The sequence below is a fragment of the Callorhinchus milii genome, unplaced genomic scaffold, assembly GCF_018977255.1.
Source record: "Callorhinchus milii isolate IMCB2004 unplaced genomic scaffold, IMCB_Cmil_1.0 Scaffold4, whole genome shotgun sequence".
Taxonomy (NCBI): Eukaryota; Metazoa; Chordata; class Chondrichthyes; order Chimaeriformes; family Callorhinchidae; genus Callorhinchus; species Callorhinchus milii.
This window is the reverse complement of record NW_024704745.1, coordinates 7,263,315-7,285,755: the sequence shown is the minus strand read 5'-3', so window position 1 is coordinate 7,285,755 and position 22,441 is coordinate 7,263,315. Positions and strand designations below refer to the sequence as shown.

Here is a 22,441-nt window from a genome sequence, read left to right as displayed (position 1 = left end):
CATTTAAAAAAAATTCTTATAAAGGTATTTTTATGGGACTGAACTGGATGTAATTTAATTTGTATTGTAACCAATACAATACAAATTTACATCTATAAAGCGCCTTTTACGTTGGGAGGACATCCCAAGGTATTTAACAATGCTGTCTTGGCACTGGAGCTGGGTCTCTATATGGTTAATGAATTATCAATGAATGTTTCAGCAATTAGCGCCACCTCTTGAGAAAAAATTCATTTGACTTTTGCATCATTTTAGGAATGCCCACACACTCAACCAGTAGGATTGGGAAAATCCAGTATTAAAGTATATTCTGCCGTAAATTTGCTTTAAAGCTCAAGCCCGTGTTGCTAAAAGTCATCCACGTTTAGAGGAAAACTTAGATGGAGAGTTTTTTTACTGAAGGAGGAATCCTGATTAAGTTGTCTTGTTGCAACATTTCTGATTAGTTCAACAATTCTACTTGTTCGTCTCTCTCCAGTGGTGATGCACTGAGTAATAACTTAAAGATGCTAAAATGAGCTCTGCTACTGCTGCCCAAGCCTATACTGATAACATGTTGAAGATATTTTTGATTGGTGCTAAGGAGAATATGTGAAAGATACAATTTTATCAAACTGGCTAGTGGGGCTGAATCTGTAGGCGCATTAAATAATAATAATCCTTGCATTTTATACTGTGCCTTTCACATCAGAAGGACCCTTCATGTTGTTTCACAAGATTTACTGTAAAAGGTAGTAAATCTGCATTATGTAGGCGAATGAGGCAGCCAATTTGCATACAGCATTATCCTATAAACAGCCCTGAATTAAGTGACCAATTTTATCTGGAAGATTGTTTTCCAATGATACCAGAGAGAAACTCCATTCCCTTTACGAAGAATGCCATGGCATATTTAACATCCACATTTACAGGCTGAGGGGACCTCTGTTTAACATCTCACCTGAAGGATGACACCTCGGCACAGTACAGCATACCGCCAGCACTGCATTGGAGCATCAGCCTAGACTACATGAGTTCAAACGAGAATTGAATAAGCGCTCGAGAGCTAAAAATAAAGGATATGGGGAATAAACTGAAAATTGGGATTACTAATGAAAGGTGATAAAACAGATAGCAGTGGCATGAACACAAGGGGCCGAATGGCTTCCTTCTGTGCTGAAAATTTATGTTTCTATTTTAAGCCTCACCTGACTCAAGACCACCAAATTTTATCCAGATAGAACGCTGCAGTAAAAGTTAAAGCTATATAATCGATATCCTAGATTTTTCTAGGATGGGTCTTCAACAACTTCTCCAGTCTTTACATAGGAATCTACAGGACTCTTGCAGTCCATCTGGTCAGTCCCAAAGTAATGGAAAAGTGGGGGAGGGCTGTGGCTATTCACACGGTGATCCCTTTCACGTGCTCATGTAACAGTCTCTGTCTGACTGCTGGCAACTGTCCTGTGTCCCTTTTCTCCCACTATTCGGAACAGCTGCATTGCGATCTGTTCCACAGCATGAGCAGCCTTCTCTTCACGTTGTACCATGCTGTGTTTTTGACATGTTTTTTTTTTGTAGGCCTTTATTTCATTCAATAAATGTAAATTTCCCAGGATCTTGATTTACGATGGGTCTAACTATTAGAATATGGAATTTGAAGGGGCTGGGGAGGAATTGTATACTCCTCAAGCAATTGCAGTGACTGACGACTTAGTTTCTGATACAGATTTTTGTTCCCACTTATGACAATTGTAAGCATGCAGTCTTTTTAAAATCGTGTCCTGGAGATTGAGATTGAAGAGTGCTGGTTTGCCAGCACCAACGCATATCCCTGCACCGACCGGGATAGTTTGGAATCCAGTCCATCCCCTTTGCTTCCATAGCCCATCTGTGCCAGTTGGACCAGTAGAGTCTTAGCTGCCTGCCTGATGGTGTGAAGCCGCTGAGCCTCCTGGTAAGATGGGGCTGCTTGTTACAGGGGCTGTAGTGACCAGCTTCAAATAAATGGCAGAGTAACCATTAGGAGCAATACATCCAATTTCACTACGTGCCACAGTTTCCAGCATTTTACAGAGAAGGTTATGCAGTTTGGCAGAGCAATGATTATTTTGCCTGTGGTAGAATTTCTGGTATTCTTCTGCTTTGAGAGGTATTAGGGTAGATTCTTAGGAAAAGTAGATTTCTTTAGTGTTTATTATGTAACAGTAATAGCTTGAACAGTCATATTTCACATCCTGTTTCTTTATGGGTTTGTCTCGTTCAGCTTTCCTTGAGTGAGATTTTTTTAAACCTCATTTTTTCTGATACCTCTTCCTACTTTGCCCAAAGCGCAGTTCAGGGTTTTCCTCTAACTTTTAACAGCAGCTGAAATAAGATCCTGCAATGTTATAAAGGTCTATACTGAGATGTTAGAGGAGCCAGTGAAAGTGCACTTAATGTGAATGCCTTTAGTGAGGGATTCTAGTAAACCTCAATTGAACTGATTCAAAAACAATCCTGGCGTTTGAAACATTGACTTTATAGATAATTTATCAAAGTGCGTCACAGAGTTTTTCTATGAAGCGTAGTGTCTGTGTATTCATAGACAGCCAATTTGCATACAATATTGAGTTGAATGACCAGTTTTATATGGGGGAACTGTTGGCCAGGACAAGGGAGAAATTCCCTTCTTTTGTCAAATAGTAACATGGGATCTTTAAAGTCCACCTGAATAGGAAGACTCAGTTTACATCTCATCCAAAGGATAGCGCTTCCAAAAATGCAGCAAGTCAGCCTAGACTGTGAGTTTAACGTTCCAGTCTTCATCCGATTCACTTGGTTCGATGTTCTCTCCCTCTCAGCTGAACTTTGAGTTAGCTGGTCAACTGCAATATCATCAGGGTTAATGTTTATGCTGCATATAATTTATTAATTTCCATTGGAATCTTCAAGACAATGTGGTTAACAATCTGACTGCTATGGACCGATTTGCCTCTGTTAGAAAGTCACCTATGATTGTGTCCTAAATGTTTAATGTTCAATCAAATTCTCCAGGCCTTACTCCCTCTGTCCCACCCCTGCTACCATATATCCATATATTTAAAAAAATCTATATTAACTATCCAAAATGTAAGTGACTAGAAACTTTCTTTAAGAAAACTAAATTATAGCAGAAGTGCATTGTAGTTCATTAGCGATTCTCATTCTTTCTATCTTTATTTCGCTCTCGATGTATCCTTGTTCTTTTCTTTTTCGTTCATTTTTTCCTCTTTTTCATTCTTCTTTTCCCTCTGTCTCTCTTGTTCTCAGAGAGCGAGAGAGGAAGAGAGAGAGACAAAAATATGACGAGGCACTTGGGACAGTGTTCTTTCCCCATTTGATGTCTTGAGATTTTGTGCTACTGTTATTCTTTTTTTAAGAAAAAATGATCTCAGTGTCTTGGGAATGCTGGTGGAAGCAAACGCATTTTGTGCAGCATCCACATTAGCTGCAGTGGCCCAGTTGACTTGTTCTCTCACAGTTCAGCTGAATGTATTAGGTTATTTTTAGCTGTATTAATGTATAAGTAGTGGACACAATGTGGATAATTAGAGACCTACGTGTTTCCAATGCAGAAAACAGCAGTGTGGTGCAAACACTGGAGCTATAGTTTTCACATCTAGATGCTGGGAATTTTGCTCACAGACTGACACCCCAGTGCAGTGCTGTTTAGAGAGCTCCATTTTCAGAGGTGATGTTCCTTCGGATGAGATGTTCAGGTCCCATCTATTGTTTAGATCGACATTCAAGAACCCTTGACCATATTTATCCCAGTGCTCTGGTTGTTATCCTCCATATAATAGCTTTTGCTATTTATATGGGACAGTGTTGTGAGCAAAGTTGACTGCCACGTTCAACTACAGTCACGGCACTTACAGTAATTACAGTGAATCGCTTTGAGAAGTTTTCACATGATAAGGCACTATATCAAATGCAAAGATTGTTAGAAATTCCTGCAAATTCGTATTCCTGTTCTGATTGATCATTGTATCCGGACTGTTTTTTGGTACACCAAGGTTGAGGGTAAGCAAGCACCCTGGTCAGCTTTAAATTGCACGAGTCGGTGTTTCAAATTGTGAGACAGTGTGCACCATTGTCCATTGTGTTTTTTTTTATGTGCACCTAGTTTTGTGTTGCGTATTATGCAGTGTGTTGAGCCAGAGGGAATGACTTGTGTGTGGTGGTTATTATATAATCTGCGCTGTGGGATGAAAAGTGTGTGCTGACAATAGCTTTCTTTACATTTTTTTTCAAGGTAGAGCTAAGTTGCAGCACAGAGTAGCACCAACAATGACGCCCTTTGTCATCTCATGTAACATGCCATTGAATTCCATTAACTGAACTGGAGATCAAATGGGTTTTGCGAGTAGATTGCATTAAAGTTCTTAGTAAAACCTGAGAGGCAGGTAGAAGAGTTGAGGAAAATGTGTTTTTTTTTTTAAGTGGGGCGGTTATTTTTGTGCAAGCAAATTATTGCCGTCCGTCATTGATAAACTGGAACAAACGCCTTCAAGAATCAATGGCCACTTTCGTCAGTTTTCTGAGGCTTCGCTCGATGGAAGTGATTGACTCTATGTGAGGTGCTGCATGTTGCGCTCCTGATTATTGCTCTCATAGTCAGCATAAGCCAAAGAGCCAGACAGAATCATGCGGTCTCCTTCATTGAGGAGTCAGCCACACATTTGTCTTCACCAGAGTTGTAAGTCTTGCTAGTTCAGTTCCTTTCAATTGGTCTCAATGACCCACCACAGTTCTTTATCTCTAGTTCTGTGCCCTGGGAAGCACAATGCATAAATTTTATTTGCTCATTTTTTGTACCTTGTGTTTTGAAAAATGTTGGCTTTCGTGCGGAAACTCTTTTGCCCATTGATCGTGCTTTCTTTTAATGGATTTTAATTGTGGCGCACTATCTGAATGGATTCTCGCCAGCCCACAAAACCCAGCACATAGCACATAATAAATGCTAAAATAAATTTGAGGGGTGCAGCTGAATTGCAGTAAGAAAATTTAGCAGGCCTAATCATTGAAAATATAAACGCTTCTGATCTTTTCAGCTTTCATGACTTAAGTGGTTTCAATATTAACAGATCTTCAAGATCACTCAAGATGGTTTGACTCCAAACTTGGGCTTAGTTGCAATTGCTGTTTGCATTTCAAGTGTTCGGTCGGTGGGAAGGTGGAAGGGGTTGCAGTCTCACTGTTCATGAGAGGAAATAGGAACATTTAGCCATTTTTCCCACAGCAACTGAGCTAAAAAATAAATTAAAACTCCTGTGCAATACTGGAGGTGGGGGAACGCAGTATTGTTGAAGATGCAGTCTTTTGACTGAGACAACAACTGAGGTTGTTTCCGTTCTGATAAGTATCCCATGATATTATTGGAAAAGAGAAGGGAGTTTCACCCGGTATCTTGGTCAACAATTTCTCCAACTACCTATTAAGGACTTTGAGTCATTTCAATGACAAAAACTAATATAATAAATGCAAGGATGATTATTATTAAAATGTCACGCTATCCGCACATCAGACAATCGGAAGTGGATTAGACTTCCGACTAATTGTAGACCTTGTGACTTTTAACAGGGTGACGCAAGTAAGAAGGAGAAAGTGAGAAGGAGATTTGTAAAGAAATTCAGGGTGTGAAAGCAAGTTTACAGCAAAAAACAAAATCTGTGTCAAATTAAGTATTTGGTTCTCACATGGATTGTATGAGGTGGGGTGCATAAGTTTTGCAAATGGGGAAGGCTGTAATTCCAGATCTTCTCCATTGTGTGTCGAAACACAAATTTTCTGTAGATAAATCCTAAGCCATCCAGACCTCAGGACACAACTGTTGTGCTCAATTATATTGCACTGGCATTGAGCAGGCCACGCCCCAGAAAGTGTAATACCCTCACCCGAGTTGGCTGTTGGAATCAAGAGAGTTGGAAGGAGGGGGAGAGAGGGTGGGAGTGTGGTCGAAGGCGTGGTCAAAGAGGAAGGACTTGATATGGTCCTTGAAGGAGGCAAGCAAGGGGGTGAGGCAGAGGGATTTGGGTATTAGTTTCAGAGGATTGGGACAGAAAAGCTGAAGGCCTATCCGCCAATGGTCCACAAGAAGCCATAACAGTGGCTAGCTAGTAAGGGAAACAAATGTTGCGCGAAGCAGTTAGGAGTGATCTTCTGGGGTCGTAGTGAATAGTTTTGTTGTAAAGGGCAGAGGGAGTTTAATTTTAATCCAGGGCAACCTTGTCATTCTAGATTCTGATACTGGGCACCAAACATGAGGATGCCATTTAGTCTACAATTTAATTTACAATGGAACCTCGATTACTCCCTTCTCGATTGCCACTATGTGAGGAAAGATAATCCATTCACCTGCACTTTGGCTGCATATGTAACCATCCATTATTATGCATTGAAGTGTCATCTGTCGACCTGAAGTCCCTGCATTATCAAGAATAATCAAAAGTTCCACTAGATATTCTGTTCCATTTGACATCTGATGATGATGGCCTCTTTTATCTCTGCCACTGGAGCCTTATCCATCATATGGTTGTTTGACATTCCAATAAAATGCAATTTCTTTAGTGACATCCTTTCTGTTGCTAGCTAGTGCACTGTTCTTCTGGTGGGTGTCACTGATACATTTGATAAATATGCTATTTCCAAATTGTAGATAATTCTTTATTCCAGATAAAATTCTCCTAAGTGCAAATCTGTCCCAGGTCCGTTGGGCGGCAAATTTTAAATCAAGTGGAGTTGTCATGAGCATTGAGCTGTTTCTTTACATGAATTGAATAAGTGCAAGCTGCTGTTTTCTGTGCATCAACTTGGTTAGTAACTTCTTGGGTCAAAAGGTTGTGGGTTTAACCCCTCTCGTCGGCACTTCAGCTCAAAGTTTAGGTTGGCACTCGGTGCAGTGTTGGGAAAGCATTATGTTGTTTGGCTATATTCGAATGAGACGTCAAACCATAGTCCCATCTACGCGTTCTTAAGATGGGGATTGTAGATCCCATAGCATGGATTGAAAAGAGTTTCTCTCAGTGAGCTGGCCAACAATTTTCCAAATTAATCGGTTTCTTGGCTCGTAGCCATTTGTGAGACTATGCTATGTGTAAAAATGGCTGCTGTTTATACATTTTAGGGCAATGTGAAATGTACGGGATATTATTTTGTGAGTTGTTTTCTAACTGTTTTTCTTCTATCCTAGGTTTACCCTGACTTACAGATCACCAATGTTGTGGAAGCCAACCAGCCAGTCACAATCCAGAACTGGTGCAAAAAGGGACGTAAGCAGTGCAAAGGCCACCCTCACATTGTGATTCCCTATCGGTGTCTGGGTATGTATGTGCCTATATGTGCATTGCCAGTTGTTAAACTTCAAATACACTTTTTGACTGTGCCCCCACCGTTTAGAATTCCATTCCTCGGAGTCTCACCCCCTCCCTTGCCTCCTTCAAGGTACGTCGAAAGACCCTCCTCTTCGACCGCTCCTTTGGTCTGCCTCCTACCCCTACCCTCTCTGCCTCCACCCCTCCTGATTCCAACTCTACTTGGGTCCAATCCCTGACTGTCCAACGTCTTGGGATGTCTTCCCAATGTGAAAGACACTATACAGTGTAATTTGTTGTTGTTGATGATGTTGTGCAGTATTTGTGCCGTACGCTGTCTTTGAAATGTTCAGTATTACGCTATAAGCGCTGGAGATATTTTTCTTTTGAACCTTCTCGTTTATAAAGCCATATCAGACAGCTGCATAATTATAACGTCACGCTGCCTAGGGTTATAGTGGATCAAGTTAGCAAAGGAATATGCTGCATTATATATAAAAAAAGTTGCTGCTACCTGATTAATTTAAAATGTACAGTATAAACTGAATGAATTCCAAATTTAGCAGGATGGGAGCTGTATCCTATTTGAGAATTATCTGGTCAGTTGACTTATGTGAAATTCTGCTTCTTGATCACTATCTGGTCAGCATTTGATGCATTCGCTTGCACCCAACCATATCTTTCACATAGGATGAATGTCTCAAGGAGCTTTACAGAGCCGCTGGGCAACCCAGAGGAGGGGAAATATTAAGTGTGTTGTCTAAGTATAGTCAAAAAGACTTTTTTTAAGAGGGTTTTCAAGGCAGAAAGGATTTTGAGTTTTCCAGAGGTCATAATGGCTGATAAGGTCCACTGCTTGTACAGCCATATAGCTGAGTAGACCTATTCGGAAGAGCGAGGGCACAGATGGGAGAATAGGGCAGGAGGAGATTGTAGAGGTAGGAAATGATCACAAAAGGATTTGAAGTTTGGGATGAGGATTCTTGAAGTTACTGAGAGCCAGGCAAGAATGGTCAGCAACAACAACTTGCATTTCTAGAGTGCCTTTCACGTGGGGTAGCGTCTTGGAGTGCTTAACTGTGGCGGAGCCTAACGCTGAGCCGAGGGAGGAGCTGATTAAGCCTGGTTAAAGAGGAAAGCCATGCAGTCCATCCATCTAGCTCACCCCAAATGCCTACCTTTAGTCACAGGACCCACTGTTTATTGGCAGCGACTTCGTGCATCACTACTTACTGTCAGTCTGCCCTGATTTTCTTTCCGACTGCTTCAGCCAAGTCTGCTTTCACTGCACTTATGTTTCTTATGGGCAGTGGAGTATGACCAATAGAGAGGACGCATAAAGGACAAAGGGCTTTAGCTTTAATGCTTTTTTTAATGACGAGACATTGCAAACGATGAGAGAACCAAAGTGTGGCAAATAAAAGGCAGCACAAGGGGTTGTGCAGATTTTTAATTCCTGCTTCAGACGTAAAATAATATTATGGTGATTGGAATTGCTTTTCCTTTGGGGATTTCTGTGTAGAAAAGGGGTTCATTTCTCTGAATGGAAAGGTTGTCACCTTACCTTCCGTAGAGAAACTCATTTACTGCAAAATATCTGAAATGGTTACCCTTGCTTAACATCAAAATAAAATATTTCGGTAGATACTGCAAAAAGTGAAGTAAAGCTCCTGAGTACACTGGAGATGTTGTATTACTGGGGTAATGGCAAGTGACTAGGGCACAGGGGGTGTGAATGACATCCATGCTGAGTTTTGCTAATTCGGTGCTGCGTTGCAAACGAAGAGAGAACCAAAGCGTGGCAAATAAATTGCTACTGTAAGCATTTTGCAGAGCAAAAACCAGTATCGCTGGAAGTATTGCATTTACATAGCTTTCAATAGCAAACTGTATAGTTTTAGCTGCGTAAAGTCCCAGGAGTACCCAAACATACACCTTGGACCTTGCCAACCACCGGCTAATACTATCCAGAATTAGGTAAGCAGGATGCAGCTATCCAGGGAGAGAGTACACGTTCCATTCCAAATGCAGGAACATATGCATGTGTAAATTGCATACGTTTGTGGATATCTGTTTGGTTTGGATCCTCTTAAACACGGTGATGGGTTTCTACATGTATCAGACACTCGACTGACCCAACCAAATGAGCAAAGCTTTAACCTAGTTAGCAAAACGCAAAATATTGCAGATGCTGGAAATCTGAAAACAAAAACAGAAGTCACTGGGAACACTCAGCAGGTCAGGCAGCATCTAGAAACATGCCAACATGCCCCAGTTCTAATGAAGGATTGTGGACCCCAAACTGTTTCACTTTCCTTTCTCCATAGATGCTGCCTGACCTGCTGATTGTTCCCAGCAACTTCTGTTTTTGTTTTTTTAATCTAGTTAGTTTAGGGTGAGTCGTGGTAGAGGTAAACTTTTGAGACATTCCCTAAATAGAACCCACGGAGATGGGCTTCGATGTGGCTGGAACTAGTCCAACTCATTCTGCATATAATCTAAATCCTTAAAAGCCTTTTAACTGTAGAATATGTGACCATTAGAGTGATGAATTAAATTAAAGAATGTGTCATTACACTATGTCTGCATGCATAATGAATGCTGAATTTCCTGGAACCAAGCTGTGTAAATTAACTGCATAGATATGAGCATTCGTAAGATGAATATACAATTCATGAACATTGGGTTATAAAAATGTAAGAAATTCTCCGAAATAAATATTATGTACAATTAGATGGAGGCAGGTAAAATACAGAATAGGTATTCTTTCCTACTTTGAGCTGCATTTACTTGGGCATAGTTTGAAACTCCATAACTAAGAAAGTAGCGAATTGATAGAAATTTGCAGCACAAAAGGAGGCCAATCGACCCATTGTATCTGTGCCACCACTACCTGTTTAACTCGTCCCCTTTATATTAATTATCTCACTTTCCAGCTCTTTACTGAGCTTAGTGTTTTTGCTCCTCAGGTGATTATCCAGCTCCCTTTAGAATGGATCTATTGACCCAGCCTCGATGGCCATTTGTGGTCATAAGTTCCAAGCTCTGACAGCCCTCTGAGTGAAGACATTCCTGCTAACCTCTCGCCTGCTTTCTGCAAACATTCCTGAGGTTATGCCGGGTTGTCACCGATTCCCCGATGAAAAGAAATAGTTTTCCCCTATTTACCTTGCCATGCTCTTTCAGTATCTTATTAAGGGTTATCTTTCTATCCCTCTCAATATCCTGTTTTTTTAAACAAAATTAGCCAGCCTCTCTTCACACATATATTGTCTCACAGCCAATATTATTCTAGTTGAAGCTGATCACTTAGTAATTGAGAACCAGTCTCTTTAGCCTTCTGCAGCATTATCTGCAGCAACATTAATGAATAAATGAGTCAACAGTGCTAGCTTTGCAATGTTCCGTATCACTGTGGTGAAGTGAGCCATTTGAAATTCTATTTGTGTGAACACATCACGGATTCCACTGGGACTAAGAAATACTAAGAGATGGCTGGGGTGGGTGCAGATCGCTGGTTATGATGGATTTAGATTTGGAAGAATTGAATACAAGCAGATTCTGAATATTAAGTCTTATTAAGCCTTCCAATCAAGTATGGTCATGGTTCTTTACTTACCCGCCTCTCCCCCTTTCTGGTCAGAAGCAAATCAAAGATCAAAAAGAAAGAGCTTTCCCCAAACAAATGTTAGCCTGGTTAACACCGACTTTAAAATCGTGGGATTTTTCAGTGTGGCAGAAGGCCATTTGACTATTGACTATGGTGCCTGTGCCGGTATCTTAAGAGTTATTTGTTCAGTAATTGCACTGCAACTGGGAACATGCCCAGCGATGAACTTCAGCCTCACTTCCTCTTTGTGTATAATTTCTAAACAGCTGTTCAATGCCATACTTCTGCTTTACATTTTTTGTGGAATTTCACAACACAAAAATATCTTGTCAGCTAAATGTCATTAAACCAACGTCACTTCCTTAAATGGAAAATGTGTCTATTTTGGTGGGTGGGAGGTGGGGGGACGACAGCATGTTCTTTTTGGAGGGGTTCATAATGATTCATTTCGCATTTCCTTGCTGATTTTTGTTCCACATCTGTAGCCTCTCAAAGCAAAAATATTTGATTTGCCCATGATTACTAAAGCAGCAGGTGCACCACAGAAACATAGAAATCTTCAGCTCAGAAGGAGGCCATTTGGCCCGTCAAGGCTCACAGAGCAAGGAGATTGCTTCAATCGCACTGCCCTGCTCTATCCTCGTATCCCTTCAAGCCCCTCTCTATATAAACATATCTTTCCTGTGAAGATTTTGTCAGACAAAGCTGTATGCTGTTTGTAATTCATTTATTATGTGGGCCCTAGTGATATAAGGAAGATGACCTGCGTTTTGTGAAAGTCTAGGTAGACTGTTTTAAGTCGCAGGACAGTAGCTAAGTAATAGTGACAGGCATGACGATAACAATGGAGTCCAGTAGTTTTCATCTAACATCTCTGGAAACAAAGCACTGTGCAGAATCGACACAGCAAAGATCAGGGTCAAACTTGCTCCTAACTGGCGTGCTTGGGCCACATTGCCTCTTGCCCAGCTTTTGATTCTTAATGAGCAAATTGTTTTAACTTGTTCCAACACAGTGGTGCTGAGAGAAGAAAAGATTTTCAGCCTATTATTACTGGTGATGAAAATTACTGGACAATGTGTGTGTTTGCTGGAATCATTTCAAAGGGCCTCTGACATCAATCATTATACGAGTTGGAAGCTGCGATCTGCATTTCAAGTGCTTACAAGAATGCCGTAGTTAACTCTCTGTTGGTGTGGAAATGAAATCTCCTGCAGACTGAACGACAAAATGTACTCCACATAACTTCTCAAATATCCTATCCCTCTGGCCTTCCACCCGCAGAGATCCTGAAGCAGGCATCCAGCTGCTCCATGATCGCCTTTCCTCCACCTTCAACTCCCTCGTCCCCTGAAATCCAGGACCATCTCCAAACCCACCCAATCCCCCTGGTACAACAACCATCTCCGCTGCCTAAAAACCCAAACCCGGCTGCTCGAGCGCAGATGGCGGAAAACTGGCCTGACAGTTCACTGCCAACTGTGGCTCGAGCATCTCCACAGCTACTGCCATTCTTTGACATGTGCAAAAATGGCCTTCTACTCCAACATCATCTTGGAGGCTAAACACAACCCTAAAATCCTTTTTTCCACCACCCACTACCTCCTCCGTGCCCCCTCTTCAGGCCTCCTCAATCTTCATATCAAATGCCAAGTGCGAGGAGGTCATGGACTTCTTTTCATCTAAAATACATAACATCCGCCAGGTAGCTCATCTACCTGCCTCTTGTCACCCACCACCACTCCCTCTCTGTCCCCCTCACCCTCTCCCCATCATCTACTCCTACCACGACCCCCATCCTACATTCCTTCCTCCCCATCTCTCCTTCCTCCCTCTCACTCACCATCACCTCCATGAAACCCACCACCTGCTGCCTTGACCCCCTCCCCACCACCTTGCTGATCACACAGCTCCCCCTCCTCTGCCCACTACTGGCTGATGTCATCAACCAGTCCCTTTCCTCCGGATCAGTCCCTGCCCCCCTCAAAACTGCTGTCATCACCCCCCTCCTCAAAAACCCTTCCCTAGATTCCTCAATCACCAGCCACTACCGCCCTATTTCTAACCTGCCCTTCCTCACAAAAGTCCTAGAACTCATTGTTGCCAATCAACTTCACGCACACCTCTCCTCCCACTCCCTCTTCGAACCCCTCCAGTCCGGTTTCCGCCCTGCCCACAGTACAGAGACTGCACTTGTGAAAGTTACAAACGACATCCTCTCTATCTGTGACCAGGGCTCCCTCTGCCTCCTTGTCCTCCTGGACCTCTCTGCCGCGTTCAACACATTCGATCACGCCATCCTCCTCCACCACCTTTCCTCCATCATCCTCCTCAGTGGGACCTCACTTGCCTGGTTCGAGTCGTACCTCACAAATCACCAGCAGTACATCTGCACAAACGGCTTCTCCTCCCTCCCTCACCCGGTCACCTGCGGGGTACCCCAAGGATCCATCATTGGCCCCCTCCTCTTTCTGATCTACATGCTCCCTCTTGGGGATGTCATCCGCAGACATGGGGTACACTTCCACATGTATGCGGACGACACCCAACTCTATTTTTCCACCTCACTTGGCGACCCCAGCCCCCTGATGTTCTGTCAGCCTGCCTGTCAGACCTCAGGAGCTGGATGAGTGCAAATTTCCTTCAGCTGAACATTGACAAGACGGAAGCCATACTCTGGCTCTCGTCAGCGTCTAAAATCTCACGGTTCTCACCTCCTCCACCTACCCGACCTCCCCCTAAAACTCTCCGAACCCGTACGCAACCTAGACGTCAGGTTCGACCCCCAATTATCCTTCCTCCCCTACATCCGATCCATCACCAGCACTGCTTTCTTCCACCTCCGACGCATCGCCTGTCTCTGTCAGTACCTCTCACTGAAAGCCGCTGAAACCCTGGTCCATGCCTTTGTCACCTCTCGGCTGGACTATTCTAACGTCCTCCTCACCAGTCTCCCCTCCACTACCATCCATAAAATCCAGATTATTCAAAACTCTGCCGCCCGCATTCTCACCCGCACGAAACTCCGCTCCCCGATTACCCCAGTCCTCGCCAGACTGCACTGGCTGCCTGTCCCAGAGAGGATCGACTTCAAGATCCTCACCCTTGTCTTCAAATCCCTCCACTCCTCTGCACTCCCCTATCTCTCTGACCTCCTCTCCTCAAAACAGTGCCCGTTGCCTTCGTTCCTCCGGGTCTGGCCTCCTCCTTGTCCCCCGAGTCCTCCGCTCCACCCTCGGCGGCCATGCCTTCAGCCACTAGGCCCCGAGGCTCTGGAACTCACTTCCTCACTCCCTTCGCCTCGCCCCCTCTCTTCCTATTTTCAGGTCTCTGCTGAAGACCTTTCTTTTCGACCGCACCTTTGGTCACCTTCCTCCCTCCCCCTGGCTCGGCCCCAAGATCCATCACTGAAGCGCTCTGAGACACCGTCCGGCGCTATATAAATCCAAGTTGTTGTAAACCAACTGCAGAAACTGAATGGGCCATGTTTATAAATGTGACACGATAGGTTCAAACTTCACTGCATCTGCCGTAAGCTCTTACGTAGGAATAATTAGCTTCCAATTAGCAACCACAGGATTGCATGCATGAAAACATAGAAGTTTACAGCACATCTGAAAGATCAATCCATTTAATTCCATTCCCCTGCTGTTTATCCCACATCTTTTAAAGTATATTTTTCTCTTTCAAGCATTTGTCTGATTCCCCATTTAAAGCTATTGTTAACTCTTCGTCTACCATCCTCTATGGTAAAGCATTCCATTCCCTAACCATTTACCCTATACAGTGAAGTAGGTGTGCTTCCATTTTTTTTACTGTGTCTAATATCTTACATTTACTCATATTGAACTTAATTTGCCTATCAGCCTAGATAATAATAATAATAACCCTTGGATTTGATATAGCACCTTATCACGTCTTCAAGATGTCTCAAACCAGTTCACAAAATATGCTGTAAAGTGAATTGGCTGTATATTTTGTGGGTGAAATGCAGATGCGCACCTTATTGAGCACTCTTTGTAAGATCTTGGCTGCCTCTTCAGATGCTGCAGCATTCCTGTCAACCCCCAGCTTAACGTCAAATACAAACTTTGCACTGAATCTGCAACTCCATGATGTAAAGTAATTTTTTGTGCTATTATTTTGTGATAGATCTACGGAAGCATAAACCCACGTCATAAATGTCTCCTGCGTGAAGTGATTCTTCCAGGAATATATTTAAAAACACTTCCTTTCATTGTCAAAGCTGCCACCCCATCTTGACCTTGGCAGTTTTGATTCATCCCCTGATCTGATCTGCACTTTCCTCTTTAAAATCTGGAATTTCTGATAAACTTTCAGCATCCCCGTCTTTTTATAACTAATATAAATTCTGGCAAATTGGGAGTGCTTGTAACCTTGCCTTGACTTGTTCTTGCGACTGAAGTGCGCAGCTTTGCGTTACATCGTGGCCGGTGAGTATTTGCAGAGGACAGAGGGTCAGTATTTTGTTGAGTGCGTAACAGAGGAAGGAAGTTGGCTTTGGGCTGAAAGATTTATATTCCACAGTGCAAATATATGGTGTAACTGTCTAATCCTTGCAACTTAAAAGAGATCTGGGTTTGTAATGCTATGTGAACCGTGCTTCATGTGTTTATCACAGAGCTGCAGCAAAGTGCCCAGATGTATGCGTCAGAACAAACCACACAGACTGTTGTAGCACAGTTAGTCTGAGCCAAGCAAATAATTTGGAATCACTGCAAGGGTAATGGTGGTTTCACCTTCATCTTGCATTGTGTATATATTAACATAATGAGTTAGATCTATTCCTCTGAATGTGGAAGACTCTCTTAGTTAAAGTAAACGTAATGGAGTAAAAAAAAATTGCCTTTACAGGGATAAACTGGGTGGGAATCATTATGCATCCGGTGTAGTGCTTTACATGCACTGCTGCAGCTGTGGGTGGAGCCAGCCTAGTCTATTTAGTGAATTATAAAAAGCTTACAGCACAGAAGGAGGTCTATTGTGCCCATTCTTGTGCTTGCATGCTTTCTCCCCCTACCCCTCCGCCCCCATTGAAGGGATGTGCTCTAATCCCTTTCTCCTGCTCTTACTCTATTGTATTTGTGCTGCTACTAGCTTCTGCACTAGAGTTACCTGCTCTCCTATTTCATCGTTGTTCCCTTCATCATTATTGTGTTCATACTGCCAGTAGCAAGAGATATTTTCCTCCTGGTAGTATAGAGTCGTGAAGCAGGAAAGTCACATGCATAATGCCTGCTCCACGTGACTTCCAATGTTTTGTCTTACTGAGCTTTCACAGGAATTGTCACATACCACAAAATCAAGTGTCTTGTGTTTTTTAACGCTATCAGTGCCTGGATAAAGTTAAAATGTTCTGCTCCGAGTTTGCTTGAGAGATGGGAGATTTGCACAGCCCTCACAATAAGGGGTTGAGTATATCTTGCATTTACACTGTGTTTTGATGGGAGCAGGACTGCCAAAAACTGTCACACCCACAGTGACTAATTCCTTAACTGCGGCAAAACATGGTGATTTTTGCTGCCATAAGTGCTTGATGTACACCTGGATCAGAGAAGGACTGAAAAGACTTTTGCTTTGCCCGTGTCAATTGGACCATTATTTTAGTTCCACTTTAACCCTGCTTCACCAAGCCCTGCACATTAGACAAAAGAGGCTCTATTCACTGCCATCGATGATCAAGTGATCTACCCTACCTGCTCTCTGCATTTTGTTTTGTGCATAAATGCTCATCAGCAAAATTTACAGTAAAATCCTAACTCCAGTATTTCCGAAGGGCAGGAAGTTTCAAGACTCCAGATTAATGGCAGTCTGATACTTTAAAATATAGATCGGTTGAAGGTAGATTCCAACTCCCCTTTGTGTTTGAGAAAAAGCATTCAGTAATAAAGTTGAGGGGGAAGTGAGGGAAATTATTGATCGCAAGTGTGAGGCAAGGTAAATTGGAAGATAATTTGGGAGTTAGTGCAGACAGGATCAATTTGGGGTGTGGTATTTAAAAAGGATGTGAAATACTGCGCGAGTTCCACTAGTCACTAAAACTTGTTTCTCTCTTTGTCTTTTACCCTCTCAGTTGGTGAATTCGTAAGCGATGCTCTCCTTGTCCCAGATAAGTGCAAGTTTCTGCATCGGGAGAAGATGGACACATGTGAGAACCACCTATACTGGCACACTGTGGCTAAAGAGGTACGCTCCATTTACTGAAAGCTGGGTCACACTTACTCAGCAAAAGAAGTGTGGGTGCGGGTGGGGGAGATTAGGGAACGGGGGTCCAGAAACGGGGTGGGGAGGATAGCACCTGGATGCCTTGCAGAAAGCTCATGTCGGAGGATTGGGTGGGAGAGTTGGGATTGGAGGAATAAGAAGCGAGATTTTAGAAATGATGTCACAAGGTCTTGTAAAACAACACATAGCAACTTGGGTTTAAATAAGCGCTTTTTAAGTAGGATGTGTTTTCCACAAAACTTTACAAAAGCAATAGGGATCACTGAGCAGAAGAAGTAGAGGATATTGACCGAAAGTACACTGTCAAAGCAATAGATTTTTAGGAGGATTTTGAAGGGGCAGATTTCTCCTCCGGTATTGATGGCACAAGTCTGCAACAAGTCTGAAATTCTTTCATTCTGATTTTATGCAGCATCAAGTGGAATAGTAGCTGACCAGCAAATTGCTAATAGAATTTTCAATTATGCCACATAGCCTCTAAAAGTTGCTAATGCCTCAGCATTTTACCAGGGGAGTTTAATTATCAGGGGAAGGGAGGGATGCTGAGGTGAGTGCTTCTTTAAAAAAAAAGGCTTTATGATGTTGCAAATTTCAGTGTTTTTCTTAATTGTTTCAGATTCCTTTTTATATTGCCATCGGGAAAGATTTGCTGGAATGATTGTTATAAAATATGTCCTAGAAATAGAATTTCTGTTAGTGCCGAATGTTGCCAGAACGCAGGCTCGGGGACTGTGTTTAAATATTTACGTGTTTCAAGGCCACTCTTCCTGATGAGTTAGTTAGCAGAGCGTAGTGTGTTGTGTGGAATAGAACCACGCTTAGCAGCAGGGGCTCTAAGTTTGATCCTTGATCTTCGTTGGGTTAATCAGACCACAGCTAAACCAAGCATCACAAGACAGGTTCTGATGAAGAAGGCCCTTTTGTTCTCATCCGTCCAGGAAACCATCTTCCCATTATAATAACAAGTTGTTTCTTAAATGAGTTCCAGCATCCTGGCCTTAGCTACCCTTCCTCGTAACCTTTTTCCTTCTGCTTAATAACCTCTGAGTGTAGAAATACTGGTCGGTGCCCAGAAATTGCTCTTCGTAACCCTGTATCCTATTGTCCTGATGCCTGGCGTATCTGCAATTACTGTTTTGGTTTTACTTTCTCATTCCCCTTTAGCACCTTATAAATCTCTCTAAGGTCCTCTCTAATATGTCCATTTTCTATGCTTATTGAGCCATTTCTTATTGCTCATTCCTTTAACGCTGAGGATAATCCTTGTTATTTCTCTTCTGCACTGCCTCTAGGGCCTGGCAGCTCTTTTATAGCACTTTAAGTGGAGTTGTACACAGTACTCCAAGAGCACTGAAGAGAAACTGTCCAGAACACATGGCCCTAATTGTTGCGCAATGACTTCTGCTGGAAGTGGCTGTGGAAGTGGGTGAGGGTGGATTTGGGCGTTGACGTCCTGCTGGCCTACATAATTTCCCTAGCTTACTCCTTTTGAGTAGCTGCTTGGGAAAGGTATCACAGGACGTTTGTCTGTGGAACCATAAGTTAAGTGGCTCAACTCCATAACACACTGTACGCAACATTAGACACCACCTGACTTGCTTAAACAGCTGTATGCTCTTTAATTGCAGATTGACTGACTTAAACAAATAGACTGCCCTGTGGCTGTAAATTGGCTGAGATAGTTTGGCTGAGTTGGTAACATGCTCACGTCTGAGCAAGGATTGTGGGCACAAGCCTCTCATTGTGCCTTTTGGATTATTTGAAAAGAGAAGGGAGTTTCTGGGACTCACAAATAACTGAAGTGAATGACCAATTTTGTTTCTGGAGGATTGTCCAGGACATAGGAAGAAAGTCCCTTTTCTTCTCAAATAGTGGCATGAATCGTCAAAAGCCGAATGGACTTTTGACGATTCATGCCTTCAATGTCTCGTCCACAGGACGATATCAGTTCAACACTCCCCAAGCACTAGACTTGAGAGTCAGGCTAGGGTTGTTTCTAGGTAATTTTACCCAAAACTCATGTTTGTATGTGTTTTCTTGTGTTTTGATTCTGTGTGCCTGCCCAGGCCTGCGGTGACAAGACCATGAACCTGAAGGACTATGGTATGCTGCTTCCTTGTGGAATTGACCAGTTTCGTGGCGTGGAATTTGTCTGCTGTCCCATTTCAGAAGAAAATGAGAAGGTTGACTCGGTGGATGTGGATGAGGAAGATTCGTACATTTGGTGGGGTGGAGCTGATGCTGAATATTCAGATGGCGGGTGAGGTTCTCGATATTGGAGCTTCCTTTTTAATCTCGACTCACCCTCATTGTTAACAAATCAAATCTGCACAAGATTGGTGCCTGTCTATTGAGAATGAATGGTACATGTGACAGATTAATCTATATATAAATATACAGTCTATATATCTATATAATAAATATACAGTCAATTCACTTTACAGTATATTCTGTGAAGCGCTTTGGGACGTCTAGAAGACGTGAAAAGCGTTGATTTCAAGATCCTCATCCTCACCTACAAGGCCATTCACGGCCTCGCTCCCTCCTACATCTCCAACCTACTATCCCCCTACCTACCTGCCCGTACCCTCCGTTCCTCTGGCTCCGGTCTGCTCCACGTCCCCCGCCCCAACCGCCCTACCATCGGTGGTCGGGCCTTCAGCCTCTCAGCCCCCAGGCTCTGGAACTCCATCCCCCAGTGCCTTCGCCTTGCTTCCTCCCTTTCCTCCTTCAAGGCCGGTCTCAAAACCTTTCTCTTTGACCGTGCCTTCAGCTCCCCTCTCGACTCTCTTCCCCTCCTCACTCCCTCCCTTCCCTCCCTCACCCTGACCATTTTCCCCCTCCTCTCTCCCTCCCTTCCCTCCCCTCACCCTGACCATTTCCCCCGTGCTCGGGTCATGACCCAACTGTGCAGCGCCTTGGGACGTCCTCCTGACGTGAAAGGCGCTCTATAAATGGAATGTTGTTGTTGTTGTTGTTATATCAAATGCAAGGATTATTATTATATACTTACAATGTATGGTTCTTGCAAAGGTTACAAAGAACGTACAGCACAGGAACAGGCCACTTTGCCCAACCAGTTTGTGCCAGTGGTTATACTCCACATGAATCTTCTCCCATTCCTTACTCCCTCCCTCACACAATTTATTGCCATAATAAAAAGCAGCATTCCTGATTGTATTGGACGAAGTAATGAACATCGATCGTTGATGATCCTTGCATTTGATATAATGCATCAATGTCTCATTTGCTGTCAAGTGAAGTGAAATACTGCCACATTTGTGAGGCAATGTATGGTTGCCATTTGTGAGCAAATGTGGCAATATTTCTTTGCGCACAACAAAGTCCCACAAACAACCATAAAGCAAATGACCAATTTATCTGGCGGTTTCCTAAAATTCCTTTCTGACATATCAGCCCATTTTTGTAATCCTTTCACCTTAATGTAATGGATTGAAATGTTTGCAGTGTCAGGTTGGCTGGCAGTTGTGCTTTTGTACAGAATATCCCATCTAAATATTGTGTTAGTGGGTTTGACTTGGAGCCCAAAGGGGGGGAGAGAGGGAGAATTAAGATGAGTAATGTCTCCCTGGGCAGATCCAGTCATCCAAGGTAAAACTTGGGGGAGTTATGGATATGAGCTCTACCCTACAAGCCAAAGTACACAGATCTAATGGCTAATACGTGCTAGACAACGACATCAAAATGTTGAAGTCTACAGATAAATATTTGAACGAGAAAGATATTAAAAGGGCGTAGAGAAAGGGTAGGGGAGTTGGGTTAAATGAATAGTTCTTTCCGAGAGCTAGCGAATGCTCAATGGGCCAAATGGCCTCCTCTGTTGTAAAATTCTATGTGAATCCTGAGACTTTGGTAATGCTGTTTAACTGTGGCTTGACATCCTGAGGCCCAAAATTCGATCTGGTACCCGTTTTATCTTAAAATTTAAAAACTGTGGGAAATTCTTAAAATTAGTTTCAATTTGCAAGTCGGTTTGCTTTTAAGAGTTGCTGAAAGCTAGCATTCCAATGGAGACTAAATTTAAGAATTTTCCATGATTCTTACATTTTACCAATCTTAAATTTTAGGAAAAAAAGCTGACACAGACTAAAACTGGGTAGAATTTCAAGCCAGTGAACACTTTTAACTGGGTTGCGACCTTTGACAAGTTGCGCAAAGGTTCAAATACGGTTTAAAACAAGACGAACACTTCTGAAAGTAGGATTTAAAATTGTTTTCAGTAATCCTGGGATAAAACCTGGACAGTATTTTTCTCCCATTGTTTTTTTTTAAGGCTTGCAAATGTGGCTTTGCTTGATTCATTCAATTCAGCTGCTGCAGAGATGTTCTCCTATTGTTAAGGGATTCTTCTGTACTTCACTCGGTCCTGTTCATTTGAGAAAATCCTCTTGCATCCTGTTAAGTATAATCAGTGCCTGTAGGAGCATTGAACATTTAGAATTTTTTTTTGCTTATTTCAGCTGCAAACATGATGAAATGCTTTGCAGGAAAGAGCCAGGATTTAATTTGAGATAATGATTGATGTGTTTTGTTGCCTTGCACCGTCCGCCATAAGATTTCAGTGTCACGTTGAGGGTGTTGACCAAAGACGCCGTTGAAGAGTTACGTTTTTAAGGAACATTTTGAAGGATGTTGGGGAGAATTTGGGGAGAGAGTCGCAAAGAACAGGAACATAGCGGCAGAAGGCTTGGGTTGGAGAGAGGGGGGAATGAGTAATAGACCACCGTCAGAACTATTCTCATCTTCCTTACCCCCACATAGATAATCCTTGCATTTGATAAATCATGTTGTCAGGGCATCTTAAATTTGCTTACTACAGTGTCCCACAAATGGCCACGCAGTGAGTGATCAATTTTATTTGGGGGATAGTTAGCCAGAACTCCGGGAGAAATTCCTTTCTCTTTTCAAATCATGCCATGAGATCTTTAATGTTGACCTGAACAGGCATCTACCACCAGCTAATAAAATAGGAGAGCAGGCTTGTTCACTTGAACATTCTTCCCTAGATCCTATTTGCTTGCCATTGCAACATTCATCTGAAGTCCTGCATTGTTTCACATAAAATTAAATCTTTGCTGTTTTGAAAATGTTTGAGCAGCCAAAAATGTCACACTTTACACTGTCTACACAGAAGTAAATATTCAAACCAAGGTATTAATGTTATCTAATACTTACAGTGACAGATGGCCAGAACAGCTTAATAGCAGCTCCCGTCAGGCTTCACTAAACCATTAATTACTCAAGAAATAAA

The 22,441-nt window shown here is 42.7% G+C and overlaps 1 protein-coding gene across 4 annotated transcripts in view; it reads left to right on the top strand.

Moving 5' to 3' along the window:
- Positions 1-22,441, top strand: part of appa (amyloid beta (A4) precursor protein a) — a 68,286-nt gene that overhangs the window by 2,509 nt on the left and 43,336 nt on the right. For all 4 annotated transcript variants that reach the window (XM_007903557.2, XM_007903556.2, XM_007903558.2 and 1 more), the window contains exons 2-4: positions 7,193-7,322; positions 17,018-17,130; positions 19,236-19,429. In XM_007903557.2, coding sequence (XP_007901748.1) covers positions 7,193-7,322; positions 17,018-17,130; positions 19,236-19,429 — 437 coding nt within the window. The remainder of the gene's footprint in view (positions 1-7,192; positions 7,323-17,017; positions 17,131-19,235; positions 19,430-22,441) is intronic.